The sequence below is a fragment of the Aulonocara stuartgranti genome, assembly GCF_965226115.1.
Source record: "Aulonocara stuartgranti genome assembly, chromosome: 19".
Lineage (NCBI taxonomy): Eukaryota > Metazoa > Chordata > Actinopteri > Cichliformes > Cichlidae > Aulonocara > Aulonocara stuartgranti.
Window position 1 is genome coordinate 22,214,404 of NC_138955.1, and position 20,356 is coordinate 22,234,759.

The 20,356-nt window shown below is 45.1% G+C and overlaps 1 protein-coding gene across 2 annotated transcripts; it reads right to left on the reverse strand.

Moving 5' to 3' along the window:
• Positions 1-9,205: 9,205 nt before the first annotated feature.
• Positions 9,206-17,458, reverse strand: traf3 (TNF receptor-associated factor 3). Of its 2 annotated transcripts, XM_082515967.1 has the most exons (14): positions 16,877-17,458; positions 12,919-13,069; positions 12,583-12,748; positions 12,428-12,479; positions 11,977-12,081; positions 11,721-11,885; positions 11,556-11,636; positions 11,376-11,450; positions 11,154-11,246; positions 10,931-11,071; positions 10,657-10,834; positions 10,177-10,520; positions 9,912-10,103; positions 9,206-9,816 (listed from the first exon to the last, which is right to left on the reverse strand). In XM_082515967.1, the coding sequence occupies exons 2-14, from the start codon at positions 13,064-13,066 to the stop codon at positions 9,781-9,783; spliced, it is 1,776 nt and encodes a 591-aa protein (XP_082372093.1). In that variant the 5' UTR covers positions 13,067-13,069; positions 16,877-17,458; the 3' UTR covers positions 9,206-9,780. The 2 variants fall into 2 exon arrangements, with proteins under 2 accessions (XP_082372093.1, XP_082372092.1); XM_082515966.1 differs by lacking the exon at positions 16,877-17,458 and having other exon boundaries at positions 12,919-13,096.
• Between the last annotated feature and the right edge of the window lie 2,898 nt (positions 17,459-20,356).

Below are 20,356 nucleotides of genomic sequence, written 5' to 3' on the forward strand. Positions count from 1 at the left end.
TTTCATTTGTCGCTGTAGAAGTTTTCTTCCCACGCAGAGTGAACAGCGGACGCTCATGTTTCTGTCACTTTTTACAGAATCCAACTCAAAGTAATGTGATTACTTCCATGCTTTAAACGCTGCATGGTCGTACTTTCTCCATCACTCCATGTTATCCATTGTTGATCTGCACACGTCTGTTACCACGGACGCCGCACGCTCGTACGTCACTCACGAGACACTGACAAACAAAATCACGGTTTAGTAACGCAGTAACACTGCGTGCTCATGGGAAAGTAACAGTAATCTAATTACTTTTTTGCAATAGTAATCCCTTAGTTTTTTCAGGTAACGAGTAAAGTAATTGAATTACGTTAGTACTCATCTTTTATTATAGGTGATATTACCTGTGTAGTATCTGTAGTATGTACAGTAGTATTACCTGTGTACATGTCCACCAGAGAGTCCTGGAGCTCTTTGCTGGGTGTCGTTGTGGGCTGACTGGTCTCTTCTGGACTTTGTGATCTGGTTTCCCTGGAAACACAAATACACACTATCAATCACCGCTGTCATAGTTGCCTGAGGTTGGGGGATGGAGCTAAATGCAGCCAAACAGAGAGCCACAGGGAGCATCACTCAGGGAACCAGAGTGACAGGGAACCCTTTTTCCTTTAGTTTTTGTTTCAATAGAGACACATTTGAACAGCACACCTCAGCACTGGAGAAAAAAACCTGCCCACCACACCTGAAGCCAGGTGACTGTCCACCAACTCAAACATTTATATTGTGACCTGCAGCAGCAATAAAAACTGATTTACAGGTTTGATGGATTTTCTACTGATTTATTGATGTTATTGGCAGTGTTGGGGAGTAACGGAATACATGTACCGCCGTTACGTATTTAAAATTCAAAATATGAGTAACTGTATTCCGTTACAGTTACCGTTTTAAAAGGTGGTATTCAGAATACAGTTACTTTGTTGAAATAAATGGATTACACTGCGGTACTTTCCTGTTTCATTTTGTCGCGGGTCAGGACTGTTTGGGTTTTGTTTGACAGCTACGTGCTGTTGTTCCAGGCGGCAGCGTTACGGTTGCCATGGTTACAGGGCGACGCTCTCTCTCTCTCTGCGACTGTGTGTTTCCTGGGTGAGAGAGCGCCTTTTCGTTGTTGTTGTTGTTGTGCTAAGCTAACAGGCAGAATGCTACAAGCATAGCTCTAAAGAATGTAGCATCATGGGCAGTGTAGTCCGTGCTGCAGGGAGAATGGACTGCCATACACGTTATGGGTCTGTGAGCGCGAGGAGGGAGAAAAACGAGAGTGGAAAGGTACGAGCTGTCATCGAGGAAAAACGGGAGCTGGAAGCATGTAAATATAATAATAACCACTTCAGCCAAGAAGAGTGCCTGACGAGCCCAGTTGTAAGTAAGCTATTAAGACTCGACTGTACACCGTGTTCGTGTTTTCCTCCGAAAACAACAAGTTCCGTTGGAGCAGTCTTTCAACGCCTCTCTCTGTCTCTCGCAAGAAAAGTTGACCCACACAACAAAGTAGAGCTATTTTTCGGCTACGAGCCGACAGGGACCCCGCCGTATTAGTCAGAGGTCCCTTTACTACAGTTCGGAGTCGCGGACCTTCAGTAATAGTAATAAATCACACAGCAATAGTACATTCACGTTGTTGTAAAAAGCATGATAATATATTAAGTAATCCAAAGTATTCAGAATACGTTACTGTCATTGAGTAACGTAACGGAATACGTTATTGAATACATTTTGAGGCATGTATTCTGTATTCTGTAATGGAATACATTTTAAAAGTAACCTTCCCAACACTGGTTATTGGTTCATTTCTTAGAGCAGCTCAGAGTGACTCGTGCTTTCTGACCTTTAAACAGGAAGTAAAGTCTGATTAACGGTAACAATGTCAGAGGTAACGAGGTGACCTCCATCAGGTAAAAGAACCTGACTGGTCATTCCTGCGGTGGATTCCCGTGGTAATCAATATTCTCTCCACGTGAATCGTTTCCCTTATCAATACACAGAGCACAGCTAGCCCCTCTCTCCCTGTCAGCAGCTCCAACAGCCAATGAGATGGCTCCTTCATGATCCAAACCTCAAGGCGGCACCGCCAGTCCCTGGAATTATTGATCCAATACAGGTTTAACTTGAATTCAACTTTTACAGTTAGGCGTTCAACTCTGGACCTAATCACTAGATTATCACTTATCAATTACTGATCGATCAGTTCAGCCTGTCTGACAGATTATTGATCACCGATCAGACAGTTCTTACTTGAGTTGGAGCTGCAGCTCATTGATCTTCCTCTTTGCCCTCTGCAGAGCAAACTGAACATCTGCCGCTCTATGCGACGCCATCGCCACAACTTCACCTGCCTGAGAGCATGCCTGAGGTCTCCGTTGTAACCAGGTAACACATCGAGGAGGAGCTGAGCTGTGATTGGCTGACAGTTATGTGAAGGTTAAATATTGATAAGGTCACGGGATCGGGTGACTCGAGAAAAACAGGATCTGTTTCACAGTGATGTCACAGTGAGGCCTGCTCTGATTGGCTGTGTAAAGATGACACAGTGAAGCCACATATTTCTTAATCACTTGTGTTTATTGCTTATTTGTGAGTTATTGGCCTTCGGCATCTTGCAGCAGTTTGTCCAGCAGGGCAGTGTCCACACGGTGCTTCATCACAAACTGACCATTCAGGTGGAACACAGGTATGTCCCACCTGTACCTGTCCCACCACAGCCGGTTCTCTGGGAGGCTGATGTCCACCTGCTGCAGGACCAGCTGACACACACACACGCACCCACGCACGCACACACACACACACACACACACACACGCACACACAGGTAAAATACGTGGAAAACATACAGACTTTCTTATCAATACTATTGTGAACATGGCAATCAATCACATCCCAGTCTATCAATAACACATCATATATCAGCCTCTCAGTCATCACTGATCAATCAGTAACGTCAGTTCAATTAACTTTAAACTTTATTAACAACAGTTTTATAACAAGCTTCTCACCCGGTGTCTGAACGGCTGCAGCTGCTCTTTGGCTTCATCACACAGAGGACACGGATCCTGCAGAAAAATGTGAACTTTATTGCTATTTTCCCCCCAAAGCGTAGTAATAATACATAATCTGACTGGTATTTAAAGGGTATAATATCTGAATTTGAATTATATTTTGGTTTTAAAAAAATCAAGTCAATGAAAGTAGAAAAATGTTTTAATATATATGAATTTTATAGCATTTTGTAAACATAAACAGGGGGTGGACATTTTTGGCCACGAACAAGCTGAGAGGGAGTTTTGTTGTTTTTCTGTCACTGCACAAAAAAAAACAAAGATGCATAAAACTCATTGATACGTTTAATTATTGCTACGCATCTAACCTCCACCATGGTTAGAAAATAAATCAGTTTGCATGTATTATTTAGAAAAAAAAATGGGGATTTTATTCCTATTTAATTCATTACAATTATGTGATTTAACTGGTATTTAAAGGGTTAAAATTCTGAATTTGAATAAAATTTAGATTATCATGAACAGCACTGATGCTAATCTAAAAAATTCAAGTCAAAAAAGTGGAATTTTTTCTTAATATATATGAATTTTGTAGCATTTTGTAAATGTAAACAAGGCGTGGCCATTTTTGGCCACGAACAGTTTGAGAGGGAGTTTTTATGTTTTTGCTCTCCCTGCACAAAAATAACAATGCATTATAATCAGTGTTGATGTGAATCAATTACATGCCCCAGACTCTACTATTAATAATACAAGAAATTTCAGTAGCAATGCAATTATATAAAATTGTGAGATTTGAGGTTGTCTTCCAGCTAGTGCAGTGGGCAAACAAACTGGTGTTTAAAGGGTTAAAAAGTAATAATTATTTTATATTTATGAAAAGAACTGAAGTTAGTTAAAAGCTTTATGCAGAAAAAAATTGGAAAAAAAAAAACATAAAAATAATAAAAATTACAGACTTAATCTGTTGGTGGCCACTTTTGGCCACGAACAAGCTGAAAGGGTCGTGATTTTGAACAAACCCAGAAGTCCAGACGCTTTTCTTTCCAAGCTCCTGAGACTATGATGTTAATGTATCGAACAGGTGTGGGCGTTACCTTGGTGAAAAGTGTGAGAGTGGGTAAAGTTCTAGTGGAAAACAGTCGGAGCTGCAGGGTTGCAGGTCCACAGAAACTCTTCATCACAAACATTTCATCTGAGAACACCAAGAGAGACACAGTTACTGACCTGCATGCAGCTGGGCCTTCAGAGAGCAAACACGTCCTCACAGAAACCAATCACAGGTTCAGCAGGCAGCGCGTTTGTGCACGCCACTGTCCTCCACGCTTTGGTATCATTTCAGCCAATCGTGCTGCATCTCAATTTTCATGAACGACGCCGCTTACAGCTGCACAGTCACGCCAGTCTTTTGTATCATTTCAGTGATACATCAGTGCCAAGTCTCAGAGTACTGGGGTTACTCAGGTTATTACTCAGATTACTGAGGTTACTCAGATTACTGAGGTTACTCAGGTTATTACTCAGATTACTGAGGTTACTCAGGTTATTACTCAGTTTACTGAAGTTACTGAAGATACTCAGATTACTCAGGTCACCCAGGATCAGAAATGGGCAGTAACGCGTTACAATTAAGGCATTACTGTAATTCGATTATATTTTTTTAAAGTAACCAGTAAACTAAAGGATTGCTATTGCAAAAAAGTAATTAGATTACTGTTACTTTCCCATAAGCACGCAGTGTTACTGCGTTACTAAACCGTGATTTTGTTTGTGAGTGTCTCATGAGTGACGTATGAGCGTGCGGCGTCCGTGGTAACAGACGTGTGCAGATCAACAATGGATCACATGTCGTGATGGAGAGAGTACAACCATGCAGCGTTTAAAGCGTGGAAGTAATCACATTACTTTGAGTTGGATTCTGTAAAAAGTGACAGAAAGACGAGCGTCTAGGGCTGCTCAATTAATCGAATTTTAATCACGATTACGATCTGGGCTTTCAACGTTCATTAAAAATGACTGAGCCGATTATTAGCCCCTCCCTGCCTCGTGCTTTACTCTCGCGCTGCTCCGTGTGGTAAATCGAGCGCACCTCTCTGCATTTCGAACACGCATCACAACAATTAAGAGGACCCGAGGGAAGCTTGGAAAGCTAAGCAGAAGTTATTTGGAGAGGAGAGTGACTGCCGTTGGTTGAAAAGCGAGGTAAAAAGAAAAAAACTTCAGTGGTGTGGAAACATTATGGGTTCGCGTTTATAAACTTTGCTATGGTGTAGTAGCTGCACCACAGAGCAACACTGCAAAGTTCACTAAACATAGATGTTTACATTTTTCATTTATTTCTTATATTGCAAACATTTGCACTGTTATCAGTATTTGCACACTGTTTTATATTATTTTTTAAAGTCATTATTCAATACATTGTTATTGTTAACCCTTTAAAGCCGGTCAGAGCAGCACACTCCGTTTTGTGTAACTATTTTTAAATCCCTGTAGAACCTGAACCTGTAAGCTAGCGCAATAATTTTTTTTGCATATGAAACCAGAGGAGTTGTACTTACATCTTATGCCATCAGCTTGCCCTCGGTCACGGTTTGCTTCCACATATAGCTTTGCAAAAATTGCATAAAAAGCACTTGCGGGAACAAAAACAATATTCCAGACACACGTTTTGCCGATCCGATCAGCTGTTCGTGACACTTCCCACAGTGAAAAAGACGTCAGCGCGAACTATCGCGTTTCCTGCCCAAAACCGGAAGTGACGTCATTTTCGCGGAAAATGTAGTTTTTTACTTGTAGGCTTCAAAAGCCTATACTTGTGTTTTTATAAGCCATGTTTGACTTTTCTGAATAGTTTCTGGGATGCTTAGAACTCGAATTGCACTGCTGGAAATAGTTTATTTTGATGCACCTGCTGTTTTCTTTGCAAATTTGCATCATAAGATTGTTTTTTTGTTTTTCCTGCAGTATATAAAAATTGGTGTATCTCCAAAATAAAACTATGAAGACACTCAAAATAAATTTCCTGTTGTTGTAAACTATTTTTTGCAACTTTTTAAAAAGTATTTAAAGTTTTGAGGGATAAACCTCTTAAATTTCTCAAAGAAGAAATATATGTAAAAAACAAAACAAAAACGATTTTCAATTTTTTTGTAGTTTATTGCACTTGTTTGCAATTAATGTAGTTACTATGGACTTAATACATACATATTATTAAAATATGGGTTATAACAGTTGTATTGATGTATAGCAACTTGAAATGCTCCCACAAATGGCACTACAACATGTAAAACAATAATATAAGCTCTGGCGCACTTGGTTCTATGGTAGGTCTTAAAGGGTTAAATAAATATCGTCATATAATCGTGATCTCAATTTCAGTGAAAATAATCTTGATTATCATTTTTACCATAATCGAGCAGCCCTATGAGCGTCTGCTGTTCACTCTGCGTGGGAAGAAAACTACAGCGACAAATGAAACTTCAAATCTGAGCACGCTGCCACGGGAATGTGACATTCGCAGAGAAACCCCTGGATCCTCCCACTGACATGACCGCTGTGGGCAAACCTCCACCCGCCCCACTCCTGCTCAACAGCTGACAGTAGATTTAAGAACTGCTGAGTCTTTGATTTTATTCATTTTCTGCTGTGTTTTACTTGCATCTATTTGAAAGAGTGCAAACACAAAACGTGATTTTATTTTATACGCTGGAATATGCAGAACATAGCTTTAAATGTTAAACATTTCTTCCCGTCAAAGACAGTTGAAATAATTTAATTTGTGCTTGAAGCATAAAGTTAAAAGTTTAAATCGATTAAAACAATTTTAAAAAGAGACTTTTTCATTTGATTACATTTTATATGATGGATTATACAGAAAAAATAGAACTGGGCTGAAAGATCTATGACGTTATTACGTATTCAGGTTGTGTATCAAGTTTTAAAAAGTAACTAAGTAATGAAGTAACTAATTACTTTTGAAAATAAGTAATCAGTAAATTAACTGGATTATTTCTGGTGAATTAATCAGCAACTAGTATTTAGTTACTTTTTTTCAAGTAAATTGACTCGCACTGCTCAGCATACTCAGGATATTCAGATTACTCTGAATAGTAATATTACAAAGGATACTCAGATGGAAACTCCGCATGAGAACACTTTCCTGAGAATCTCAGCAGTCGTCAGCTTCATCATCTCAGCTCATGATAAAGTTTTTCCACATTATTTTAGTTTGCGCGCGCGCGCGCACACACACACACACACACACACAGCATTACAGACCAATCAGCTGCCAGCGCGTCACACAAACGCCTCACTGACAGTTACACCTGTCTGACAGGTAGAGCCTGTTCCTTCCTGTCAGCTTTTAAACATATTTATTCGTATTTTGTTTTTACTTTGTTGTTTTACTTATATATTTAAACACACACACACGGGGTTTTTTTTTGTTGTTTTTTTTACACACAGATCACACACCGTGCCGCTTTTTGTGTTTATTTTTATTTTATTTTTTTCGTGAAATCATTTCTAAAGTAACTCAATCGCTTGTCGCCCTTTCAAAATAAGAGCCTGTTTTCTGGTAACCTTAATGCTATCTGTTAGCCTGTTGGCTCCCCGGGGCTCTACGGTTCTACAGCTAGAACCGAGCTTCACTTACCGGGTCGGGCCTCGCAGCCCCGCTGGGTCCAGGCCGGTGTTCTGGGGTCCTTCGAGTCTTTCAGGTTCGGTTTGAGCCTGAAGTCTGGAGCTGAAGCACAAACTCTTAGCCGCTTCTTTTTCTGCGGATAACGCTCTCTTCTTCTTCTATGGTTCAAAAAAAAAAAAAAATCAACGAGCCGCCGCCGTTTCCTGTGAGCAGCGCCACCTGCCGTCCTCCTTTCCTCCTCTAAAAAAATCAGTTTATCTGGCCTTTTAATGTTTTTGTGCATCACTTCCAGTGAAGACATTTAAATGGATAATCTCGTCATCCTCCTACAATCTGTATTTATCCGTGTGTTGGAGTTGTAGTACTCATCTTGTGCTTCGAGTGGGTAGTGTCTCACACATCACAGACTGTCCACCCCCTCCCTCGACCCCACGGAGGATGCCATCACCCTTCACACAGCGCTGAGCTATCTGGAGAAGAGGAAGATGCTCAACACCAAACTGGACCACCTTCAGATTCCCTGATCCTGGGATCCAGAGAATAACCTGAAGCTGAACATCCTTAAAACCAAAGAACTTATAATGGACCTCAGGAGGCACAGACAGGTCCACTTCCCCCCTCATTATAAACGGAGGACGGGTAGAATCTGTTTCCACCTTCAGGTTTCTGGACACCCACATCTCCCCTGATCTCACCTCCAACCTACAACACCATCGCCGTGGTAAAGGAGGCCCAGCAGTGGCAGCACGTCCTCGGTGTCCTGAGGAAGAAGAACCTCAAGAAAGCCTTCATTTGTCACATGCAAGAGGGAGAAAGTGGGAACGCCTTCATCAAGAGCCAGATGAAGACCTGGACCAGGACCTGCTGCTGCTCCTCAGTGGAGAGCGTGCTCTCCTGCCTGGTGTTTGGTGCTCAGGGGCCACGACTAAGAACAGGAAGGCAGCAGAGAGGGTCATTAACACCACCCAAAAAAGCACTGACTGCCATCTGACACCCCTGGATGGCATCGCCAGATCCTCCTGTCTCAGGTAAACCAGTGAACTGCCCACCGCCCGTTGGACCCTCTGAATTCAATTCAGTCAGGTCGCACACCTCCAGACAAACAGCTTCTTCCCCTGGGGGAAGACTGTTATCAGACTGTTATCCCCCCCGACACACATTGCACCCTGCCCACCAACCAATCTGAGCCATGGTGTGAGTGACCCTCATCACTCAGGTCACTTGCACACAGACTGTTCACACCAAGTTTCTTCTACCTCAGGATATTAAAGTTTCTTGAAACAGATGCTGGAGCCTCTTTTTGCCTCGGTTTGTCTTCACACACATTGGTGACCCACACCTGTGTCGAAGATCGAGTCGCCACTGTGGACCCCGAGACATCAGTGACAGCAGCAACACGCAGCAAAACCGCCAAGTGACATCATGTGGCTACGCTATTATTTCACAGGCAGAGAGTTCCTTTATTGATGACCTCATCAGTGACGATAAAACAGGAAGTCTCCGCAGAAAAACTTCACAATAAAACAAGTTTGTTTTCTGTCAGTTTTATTTTCACACAAACATTCAAAACTTTAAAGTGTGCAAATGAACCGAACGACTCGCACGAATTCTGTCGACGCTCGGAAACCCACCAAGGCCACAGAGCAGCCAGTCCGCACCGCCGGGCTCTACAGGAGTCTGCTCTTTATGTAGTTTCATCCGGTCTGATCAGGTTTTCGGACTCCTCTGTGGCTGTAGTGGATTTCCTAGCATGCCTCTGTAAACGGGTAATAAAAGGAAGTAAAGCTCGATGCACAGCATCAGTAACGAGCAGCAACAACGTCCTCATAGTGGCGGCCATGTTGGCTCTGAGTTCTGTCACCACGGTGACACTGAGTCATTCACCCCCCCACCCCCGCGCGCACACACACACGCGCGCGCGCACACACACACACACACACACACACACACACACACACACACACACACACACACACAGTTTTGTAGTCCACCAGTCAATAAAGTTCACTTTGACTGGCTGCTTCCTGTCTCTTCTTCTCCATCTTCCCATCTCTGATCCTTCCCATAATCCTTTGCTCTGCCAGGTGCGCACCGGTCACACGGTCACAGGTCAGGAAGGTCAGAGGTATCCACGGTAACCTGCCGGTCAAACCAATCACCACAGGTTAATTCACTCATCGCTGAATTTATCAATACATAGGTGGGGTCTGTAACCCGCAGGACACGCCCCTCACCTTGATGAAGATGGTGTCATCTTTAATGTAGGTCCCCGTCTCCAGGACAGTCTGCGACACGAACAGCGGGCAGCCGGACGCGATGTTCATCTCGGCCACCGGACGGCGGAAACTGCTGCTGTTCGGGTCCGGTTTGAAGGCGTCGCCCAGGTGCTTCCTGGAGGGACCCTGGTCCATCAACATCAGGGTCACCTGACAGACACAGACCGCATCAGAACACGCTGTTCACGCTTCTGCGGTTAATCACACAGGAAGTGAGGTGTACCTTTTGTTTGAAGGGCCAGGGCAGCAGGGCATCGTACTCGCCCCTCATCACCACAAAGAACAGCGACAGGTGCGTCCCCTTGCCCATGCCGTCTCCGTTCAGGTAAACTCGAGCACACATCTTGTAACCGAAGTATCCGGTGTAAAACGGCTGCGAGTACAGCGACAGCGTCTTCGCTGCCACCGCGTCCTGTTTCCGCCTTTTGTAGTCGCGGATCTTCCAGATTAGAGTCCCGTTGTAGCTCGCCGTCTCCAGCACCTGGAAACGCAGGTCCATGTCAGCCAATCGGATCTCGTGGACGCTCAGCATGTCGTCATGGCGATTCAGCTGAGTCTCCAGGGATGCTGCAGAGAAGAAGACGTGCACCGGGAGTTATTGATTATCAATCGACAAACAGCCGTAGCGTGCCCTAAACCTCTGGTGTCTGAGACTACAGCCCGTCCCCAGACCCCAACGGCGGTACAGAGAGGCCGTTCTAACCCAGTGTGTGTGTCGTGGATCCGGATCCGCCGCGTCCACCTTGCTCCAGAGCGGCGAGCCTCGTCCGTACGCTCTCCAGCGTTCCTCGCAGGCTCTCCACCTCATCTCTGAGCAGACGGAGAGAATGCAGCTCCAGTTCCACCTCCAGCAACTTCTCTGAGTGAGAGCTCATTAGTTTCTGTGGAGAGAGCACAGATTAACGTGATGAGCGTGTCTGTGGACGGTGGGAGGAGCCCACGCTGTCAAGAAAAAACCACCAGCGAAATGGCGGTACCTGCATGGTGGCGAGTTTCTGCTCCATCTGCCGGTTCTTCTCCCTCAGCTCCTCGTTCTGGTTCTCCAGCTCCGACAGTCGGCTGCTGAGCGCAGGAAGCACCTTGTACCGCTCCATCAGCTCACCTTTCACATCTTCCACCTGGAAGCAGAGAGCGCTCAGGTGAGCGCGCGCCGCACTTTCTGAGGAAGATGTGAAGTGTTTTACGTGCCACCGTGGTTACCTTGTTCTCTAACGACAGGTTCCTGTTTGCCATCATCTTCAGGTGTTCGGCTGCGAAGGTGGACTCGTGCTGCCTCATGTCCTGGTTCAAACCCTGAAACACAGCACACGCAATATTGCAGTACATGCATTATGAAGTATTAATACAGGTGTATAACTGCAGTACTGTGGTACATGAGCCACAGGTCTGCCACATGTTTAGTGAGAATGATGATGAAACTACCTTGAACGTGCAGCCGTAGCGGTGGAACTGACAGCTGACCTGAGCTTTGGGACAGTCATGCTGGTGACCCGAGAGCTGAAACAGCACAACATCAATAAATCAATAGATCGATCGATCACTGCGATCGGAAAAGCTGAAAGCTGAAGGGTGTGAGTGATCCGGGAAAAACTGGGTCAGCACCTCGCTCCGGGGCAGGGAGGCGAAAGAGCAGTGGTTTGGACACATCACGGGGAACGCCGGACAAACCGTATCTTTGTGTTTCTGAAAAACGTTTTTAAAAACTTAATTTTTCACAAAAATCACCAAAAAGCAAGAAAAAGAAGCCAAACGCTGCCCGCGGCTCACCTGCAGGTCTGTCAGGGGCATCTTCGTGCTGCAGAACTCGCAGGTGGTTTCTCTGTGTTTGCATTTCCAGCTCAGGTGGTCGGGAATCTCCTTCCTCATCATCCTCTCCTTACACTTTCCCAGCGGGCAGGGAACCTCGAAGAACGGACACACGTTCAGGTGGTCCTGCAGACACACAGGTGAGGCAGGTAAGTGAATTTCTGCTGTATGCAGAGCAGCCAATCAGAAAGCGGGATTTTCAGGTACGTGTGCTCACAGGTATCTGCTGCAGACTCATCTGCTCCTGACAGCCGTTCGCCTCGCTGCGGCAGTAAACCTTTAGCGACATGATCTCCCGGTGGCAGCAAACGTCTTTGAAGATCTGAAACACAAAGCACAGCCTGATCAATCACACAGCCCGACGAGTGATCACAGATTGCTCAGTAACTGATCGGGAATCAATCACAGACCAGTGGGGCTGTCAACATTAACATGCGTTATCGGTCGCCAGGATTAACGCGATTAAAATTTTAACCAAATGAACCCATCGGAAATGCCTCTCTCAGCGTATTTGGGGCAGTTTGTACAAAGTTGGTCCATTCTGCGCTCCAGATGGCTTCATCATGTTAAAACTTTATTCATAAACACAGATTAACAAATGTTAACGTTGACAGTCCTACTGATCAGTCAACAACGTGATCTCTGCTGTGATGTCACTTCCTGCCCACCTTGTCTCTGAACAGTGGCTCCATGTCAGCCGGACACACCGGGTTTGGACGACTGCAGGAGAGAGGACACAAAAGTTAAACGCTGACACCTGCAGGGTCGAGCAGGAACTCAAATCGACGCAGTGTTTCCCCTGAGTGGGAGTGGCCTGTCTCACCTGAGGATGTCGCAGATGCAGCTGTTACAGAAACGGTGTCCACACTCGGTCTGGCGGGGCTGACACAGGACCAGCCTGCACGCCTCGCAGCAGTATTTAGCTTCTGGAGTTTCTACAAAGTGATCTCTGAAGCCGCCATGAAGAGGCAGGAAGCCTGCGGGCACACCTGAACACACACCTGAGGTCAGAGACACACCTTACCGAACCTGTCCTCAAAGAGGATTCACACCCTCCTGGCTTCAAAGGCCTGACTGGGTCTTAAATAACCTTAGCCAATCAGATCAGCCACCGTGTGTGAATCCTACCTAACAAAGATTTTTTTTTGAAACTCGTTACCTTGCTGAGCAGTGGGCTCACTGGAAGGCCACAGATTGGCTGGGCGGTGAGAGGGCGGGGCTGCCGAGAGGGGCGAAATAAGGGAGGGTGCCACCTGCTGGAGGGGAATCTGCACCTCCCTGCCGTCAGCACTCCTCCCCGCGGACATGACCTGAGGAAACATTAAAAGAAACATTAGAACCCAACAACTGAGTCCAGTCTGCACGTGCTCAGTGGAGTCCAGCAAGGGGCGAAGGGGCGTGGCCTATAAATAGGAAAGTTGACAGGTCACATGTTAATTTAATTAGAAAGTGCAGCGAAAACAGGTGAGAACAGGTGAAGGAGAACAGGCAGTGAGCTCAAACATGGGAGTTTCAGCTCCACTGGTTCAGACCAGTAAAACCAGTAAACAATCTGAAAACCTTCATACATGATTTCATGATCCAGCCTGAGATCTTTCCAGAAGGTCTCAGAACTTCCACATCAGTCTTTGTGATGTCACAGGTCAGGTTTAACCATGTACTGCGGTGCGGTGCGGCAGGTCATTGATGACGAGAGAAACGGCGACCTCAGCTCGGACACTCGTGATGTCATGAAGCCCAGTCGCTTTTCTTTCCAAGCTCCTCAGATTAGCATGACCTGGTACCTGAGAACCTTCACAGATATGTCAGAGTGAGTGTCCAAAGATCAGTTGGTCTTCCTCCGAACATCTCAGACTTAGGTAGGTCCTTCAGGTGTACCCTCGGGTGAATCCTGTAGCTTCTGGCTGAATGTCACGGGAACCCCGTCTCCGACTGGTCGGCATTCACAGTTTTTCCTTTCGTGTTTTCGTGGATCCTTTAAAAGGGCCGATGCTACCTGAACCCTCGATGGGTCACCTGATGACCAGGTGGACGTTTGCGATTGAAGAATCACATTTTGGTCATGTTGGAACTCCTCGTGTACAGTGTGATCAGACATTTAAATATTACACTGACCTTTAACCCTCACAGCAGACGTCCGCCATGATGTTTGAGCAGCCCTGGACGTGAGTCCAAATGTTAAATAAAGGAAAAAGGTTCAGATACTGAACCATTAAACTGAGGAATGAATGCATTTCTCTCTCAGTTAAAAACATAAAGAGGATTTCAGAAAATAAACCTGTTACTCTGTTTTCTAAGTTCATGAAGTTGACGGTTGGATAACCGGCTTTAACTCCAGTCAGCTGCTCTGAGCTGACTGACGTGCAGTTTGGGGTTTTTCCTTAAACATGTGATGTTTCAAAAACAGCCACAATGGAAATGACCTCAGTGTTCTGATACTCACTGCAAAAAAGTACTTCAGTACCACAGTATTACACTATTGCTGTATCACAGTACTGCAGTATTCTATTCTATTTTATTTATACAGTGCCAAATCACAACAACAGTCACCTCTGTTCATCTGGACGTTTGACCGCTGCCCCGACAGCACAGACGGCCAAACACGCAGACCGAGAATCCCGGTCACGGATCGGACGCACGATGAGGAACAACCAGACTTTCCGACATTTGTTACAGTAACCTCGGTGTGCACGCGTGGTTTACCATCATTTCCTGCTGTTCGGCTCTGACGGGAAACCCGCCCACTGCAGCCTCACACACCTGACGAGCTACCTAGACGGTAGTTCGTCAGGTGACATGAGATGTGCCTCCTCAGTGAGGCGGTGGCGCTGGCGGGGTTTTGATCAGAAGTATTTACCTAGCTTATGTTATGTTATCAACTCACGAACATTCAAAGAGCCGACGCATTTTCAAAACACAAACAGTGAAATCTGGTAAAAAATGAAAGATTTGAACATTTGAATAAATCCAGAAAGAGGATCCACACACTTCACACAGGAATTCTGGGTAATTTCAGAAGCATCGGGTCAGCTGACACATGAAAACCTGAAGTGAGAGCTTTCATGACCTCACACACAGCTGTGACCTTTAACCTCCACACACACACACACACACACACACACACACACACACACACACACACACACACACACACACACACACACACACACACACACAGAGAAACAGAAACACACACTTCCTGTCAGGGATGCTGGGGACTTTTCCATTCACTGCATCGTCAACACACACACACACACACACAGACACAAACCCATCCCTTTCAAAATAAAAGCCCCAAATGAGTCAGTGGCATTCTAAGGCTTGAGTTAGAGTGAAAGCTCGTCACTGATGTGCAATCTGGATCTGCCAGATGTGTGACATCACACCTACGTGTGTGATGTCATGCCTGTGGTTAACGGGTGCTGCGACATGAAGCAGGTGACTGCAGTCGTGACTGAGCACTTCTCAGAAAGAGAAACTGGAAGAATTCACTTCATCACAGGGGTTTTCCTCAGAGCAGCTGATGGAGGATCAGTAACCTGATGATAGCAGTCTGCGCCCAGCAGGGGGTGCCTGTGGAGGGGCAGGTGTGGACTCACTTGGGTTTATTCATCATCCCTGAAACAGAAACATCTGGATGACAGCAGATGTTTCTGAACCTGCAGATGTGCTTCAGCATTAACAGGACCTTCACACATGTCCCAGTTACCCAGTGCTCACCACCATCATCATTATCACCACAACCAGCATCATCATCATCGCCACTATCAGTACCATTTATTTAGATAGCAGCAAAAACACAACAGCAGCCATGTCAGGTGCTTTAATGGCCCTTTGTGAGCAAGCACTTAGCGACAGAGGGAAAGAAAAACGAGCTTTTAACAGGACGAAACTTTCAGCGGAAAGCGGCTCAGGGAGGGGCGGCCATCTTGGGGTGAAGGGAGGATTCTTATCATCGTCTGCTCAGCTAAACACACCATCACTAACACCCATGATCTTAAATTTTGACACGTATAGTGCTGCACAGCACCTGCCCTGCTGAGCAGCTTTTTCTCATGTCTGTCTGACCTGTACTGGAGCGTTCTGGGTAATGTAGTCAGACCCTCTGGGTGTTTTCTGGATTTTTCTGATGCCCAAATAATGATGATGACATGGTGTTAACATCTGTCTCGTCCAGGTGTTTCCTCAGCGGGATCCCGTCAGGCCGCCGTTAAGACACTTATGGGTGACGATCAGAGGTCAACCTGAGAGCTCCTGCAGGCTCACGCTGGGTCACCTAACAAAACACGCTCCGCCCCGGGGTATGCTCAGTGTCAGGTTACAGGTGAGACCTTTGATTCAGATGTTAAACATCACAGGGTTTTATTCTCTCAGTGTCCCAATCTTCTCAGACCATCAGCGTCACCTGCATGTCCAGGTGTTTTCATCTGAATAATGGTTTGTTCTGTCAGCTGACAATCAGCTGCTCTCTCACAGGTGAGCTAAAGGTGAAACTAACCTGATAACCTGCGTGTCCTCAAATGAGAAACCACCTGGAAACTCCACATCGGAGGTGGTCTGAGGAGTACTCTTAGTACTTTTACTGCCTTACTATCCTGCTTACTCTGACAGTACTTTGGTGTTTACAAATAGTAAACAGTAACTCCAAGTTCACGTGACCTCACACACACCTGTCCTGTTAACCTTCCCATCACATGTTATCGACACACAAGCCATAATCGATACCAGGAACTGATCCGCGGATCAATAAGAACAATAGAAGCAACAGACTGGGCTCGTCCTGTCTGTGCTCGATTCTTCAGGTCTGACTGTTTTTAGCTCTGCTGCTCTGATCAGGGCATCAATCAAGTTACCGATCGAATTATTGATTTTGTTACTGATCCGGTGGGCGCGGGTGTAAACAGACGGAAAGCCGACGCTAGCCGACGTTAGCCTGTTAGCTCGGTGTGATCGGTAACGGGGATTTTAATGTAAACACAGCTAGCTGTAGCATCTCCTCCAGCCCGCTAACACAGCTAACATGTTCCCGCTGCTCACACCGAGTCTCCTGTCAATACCGCATCTCTGGTATGTCTCTACTGTGTGTCTTTATTCTGTTTCTGCTCTCTCGGACTCACATGAATCTCCTCCGCAGGCCACAGCTCCTCAGGACTCCCCGGGACCTCCTTCTCGGCGGTTCCTCCGCGGACTCTCTGCGGGATTCAAACCGTCAACCTGCCGCTGTGTCGGAGCCTCCGGGCCTGGGACGGACTCTTCATGGTCCGGTTTCGGGTTCAGGTTCTCCGGCTGAGTGGTTTGTGTGAGCAGACGATGCTGGGATCAGTTCAGAGATCCAGCAGCAGGACGGGCTGAACGCTGGAAACCCCCTCCGCTGCTTCCGCCCAGGAAATCCCCCAGCTGCCCGGAGCCTGCAGGGCGGCGGCGGGCCGCAGGGGGCGCTGCTTCCGCCACGTACAGTTTTCTTTATTTGTTTACCAGGCCTGTCGGGGTGAACGAGAAGCTCACAGTGGCGCTGAGATGTTAACAGGTACGAAAGGGCAGGGCAGGAGCATGTTTTAGTTCATTAAGTCAAATAATTTCAGTTTAGTGTTTTCAGCTCATTCTTGCTTCCACTGATGTGGGCTTTGACCTTTGCATTTTTACGATTATGAACAACATAATCATTTAATTTACCAGAAAGTCCAAACTTGTTTCCTCTGTAAGCACTCATTACTGATGCTCTGATTACAGATGCCTGTAAAATTTTCAGGCATCTGTACTTTACTTGAGCAGCCTATTTATTTTTCTAACCCTTTTTACTTTAACTCCCTACATTTTTAAACAAATATTTGTACTTTGTTCTTCTTACATTTTCAGAAAAGAGACTCATTATTTTAGGTTCATCTATAGTTTATACTCAGAGATAACCTGGGCAGGTGAGTGCAGGTGCCGGTACTTCAGCATCTCGCTAGCTCTACAGAAGAGGAGCGAGCATAAAGGGAGTAACGTTTTTAAGTGTCAGGTAATTTGAAATGCAGTGTTTCTATGAGCTCAATAAACATCAGCAAACACACAAACTGTTTGTGTGCAGTTTGTCTCACAGTGTGTTGCAGCTAAAGGTCCAGCTGACATGTAAATCATCGTGTTTTTAAATCCATACATGTGACATTATGTTTTTCACATTGTGAAACCTGCTGCTAATCAAACTGAGGCAGACAGTTATTTAAAGGCTGCATGAAAATCCTCTGCAGGATAAACAGGTTAATTTGTACTGTGATGGTTTAAAGTAAAGAACAGTGTGTGACTGGTGCACAGTGGCTGTCTAATACAAAGACAGCATGAACAGCAGACTGTCAGTGTAGAGGATGGCCAACTGATGAAACATCTGCTCACATCTGGCTAAATCCAGGTATGTACATCCAGAAAGAGCAGCAGGTCAGCTGATCACAGCCTGCACACTAAGACAATCTGCTGGAATAGAAATGATTGTGAGTTTGATTATTTTCCCCACACTGAGACAAAACAGCTGATTTTAAGTTCCCCACCTGCTGAATCCACTTTAACCCCTGACTGTACACATTTGCTGTTTAGAGGCAAAGTCTCCCTCCACAATGGAGGCAACAGGAAATAGAAACATATTTTTATTTTCCTTCTTTTTCTCTGCTCATGTTCAAAGACTGATTCAAGTTGAGTACATTTATTAGAGTAGAAATAGAAACTGAAGTAAAGTTTGTATTATCATTTGGTAACATTATTTATTATTACATTAATACATATATATCACAAACCCAAAACCCTGGATGACCAGCGAGGTCCGATCACTCCTCAAAGTCCATGACGCCACCTTCAGGTCAGGCGACAGAGCTCTGTACAGGGCTGCTCGAGCTGACCTGAAAAGGGGAATTTAAAAAGCCGAGACAGACCACAAAATAAACATCGAGTCCCAGCTGTCCAGCAACAACACACGGGAGGTGTGGCAGGGCATACAAGACAATACACCACAGCGGCTACACTGTGAAAGCAGAAAACCTGAGTGTGCAGCTGGCAGAGGAAATAAACGGCTTCTTCACCTGCTTTGAAACACCAAAACAGCAGCACTCATCTGCTTCAGCCCTGCTCCCATCCTCATCCTCACCTGGTTCCTGCACCTCTCAACTCACTGTAATGGAGCACAATGTCAGACGATTCCTGAGGGTCCTCAGGAGGTACAAGCTGAACTCCAACCTGCTGCTGACCTTCTACCACTCGTCCATTGAGAGCCTGCTAACATACTGTATGACAGCAGCTGCACTAAGGCAGACAGAGTGAGGCTTCAGAGTGTAGTCAAGTCAGCACAGAACATCATTGGCTGCCCTCTCCCCTCCCTGATGGACATTTATTCCTCCCGCTGCCTCAGCAGAGCAACAAACATCATCAAGGACAGCTCCCACCCTGGTTTTAACCTGTTCAGCCTGCTTCCCTCCGGGAAGCGCTGCAGGTGCATCAGCACAAAGACCCACAGACTCAAGAACATTTTCTTCACAAAGGCCACAACCACCCTGAACTCACACATGCACCGATAACACAGCCCCACCCCCCATTTCATTTCATTTATATATTTTTCTGTTAATACTGTTCATATTTGTACACACGCGTACAAATGTGTGTTTTTAGAGTAAAGCCAGTTTTGGAAAATCATTCAAACTGTTTCCACTGAAAGAAAATCGTCTCCACAGTTTGTCTGTTCTTCACAGCTCCTGCTGTATGGCTTAAAAAAGATCTCTTATTAAGCTGTTGAACTGTCAGCAGTCAGTGCTGGAAAATATTAGAGTCAAAACGTCTTACTGATTTTACCGATTCTATTTCACATTTTGTATTTTACATGCTATATTTACAGATTCTGTTTTATGAATTCTACTTATTGATTGCATCTACTAATTCTAATTATAGTGAGACTGCAACTAAAGATTATTTTGGTGGTCGACTGATCTGCCAATCCTTCTTTGATTAGTTGATTATTCAGCGATTCTGTCAGTAACTCTCATCTGTCCTTCCTGTGGACATAGCTCCTATTCTAGGCTCCAGGACCTCTCCTGCTCAGGTCTGCCCACCTGTGAATATCGCCCCACAGCAAATTAAAATAATGACCCAGGAGACATATGAATTTGAAAAGACTCTCATGTATTTTTAACATTACTCACTTGGACTGTCAGAATAAAATGAAATAAAATATCGGGTGATATAAATTAAAGTGATAGTATTTAGACCAAAAGTAATGTGCGAATAGAAAAGTAAAATTTCAAATAAAGCTTCAAATTAAATCAAGAAGCTTTTATTTTCCAGTCCAAAATAACATGTTTCCAAACGTATGGATGATTTAGTTCTGGCCATTTACCATTTACCATATACCATATATCTTTATTATAAGGTGTCTTTAAAGGATATCTAAGATGAGCCTTGTCCTGCTGTCTGATGGTCATTTTCCTCATCTGGTTGGTTGTCATAAATCAGTTCTTCTGCTTTGGTGTTGAAGCTCTTTGGTCCTTCTGCAGTTTGACAGAAACTACAACGCTGGCTCAGAAGATGGAAAAACCTTTTCTGGTCTGATGAGTCTCAATTTCTTTTTTTTTTTTCTTTTT

What these genes read in the sequence shown, in the direction of transcription:
- traf3 (XM_082515966.1), bottom strand. Translation starts at nt 13,093, where the DNA reads ATGTTTCTTTTAATGTTTCCTCAGGTCATGTCCGCGGGGAGGAGTGCT. An exon ending in ATCCACGACACACACACTGG is followed by an intron (nt 10,521 to 10,656) that starts GTTAGAACGGCC and finishes TCTTCTCTGCAG; the next exon opens with CATCCCTGGAGACTCAGCTG. An exon ending in ATGACACCATCTTCATCAAG is followed by an intron (nt 9,817 to 9,911) that starts GTGAGGGGCGTG and finishes TTTGACCGGCAG; the next exon opens with GTTACCGTGGATACCTCTGA.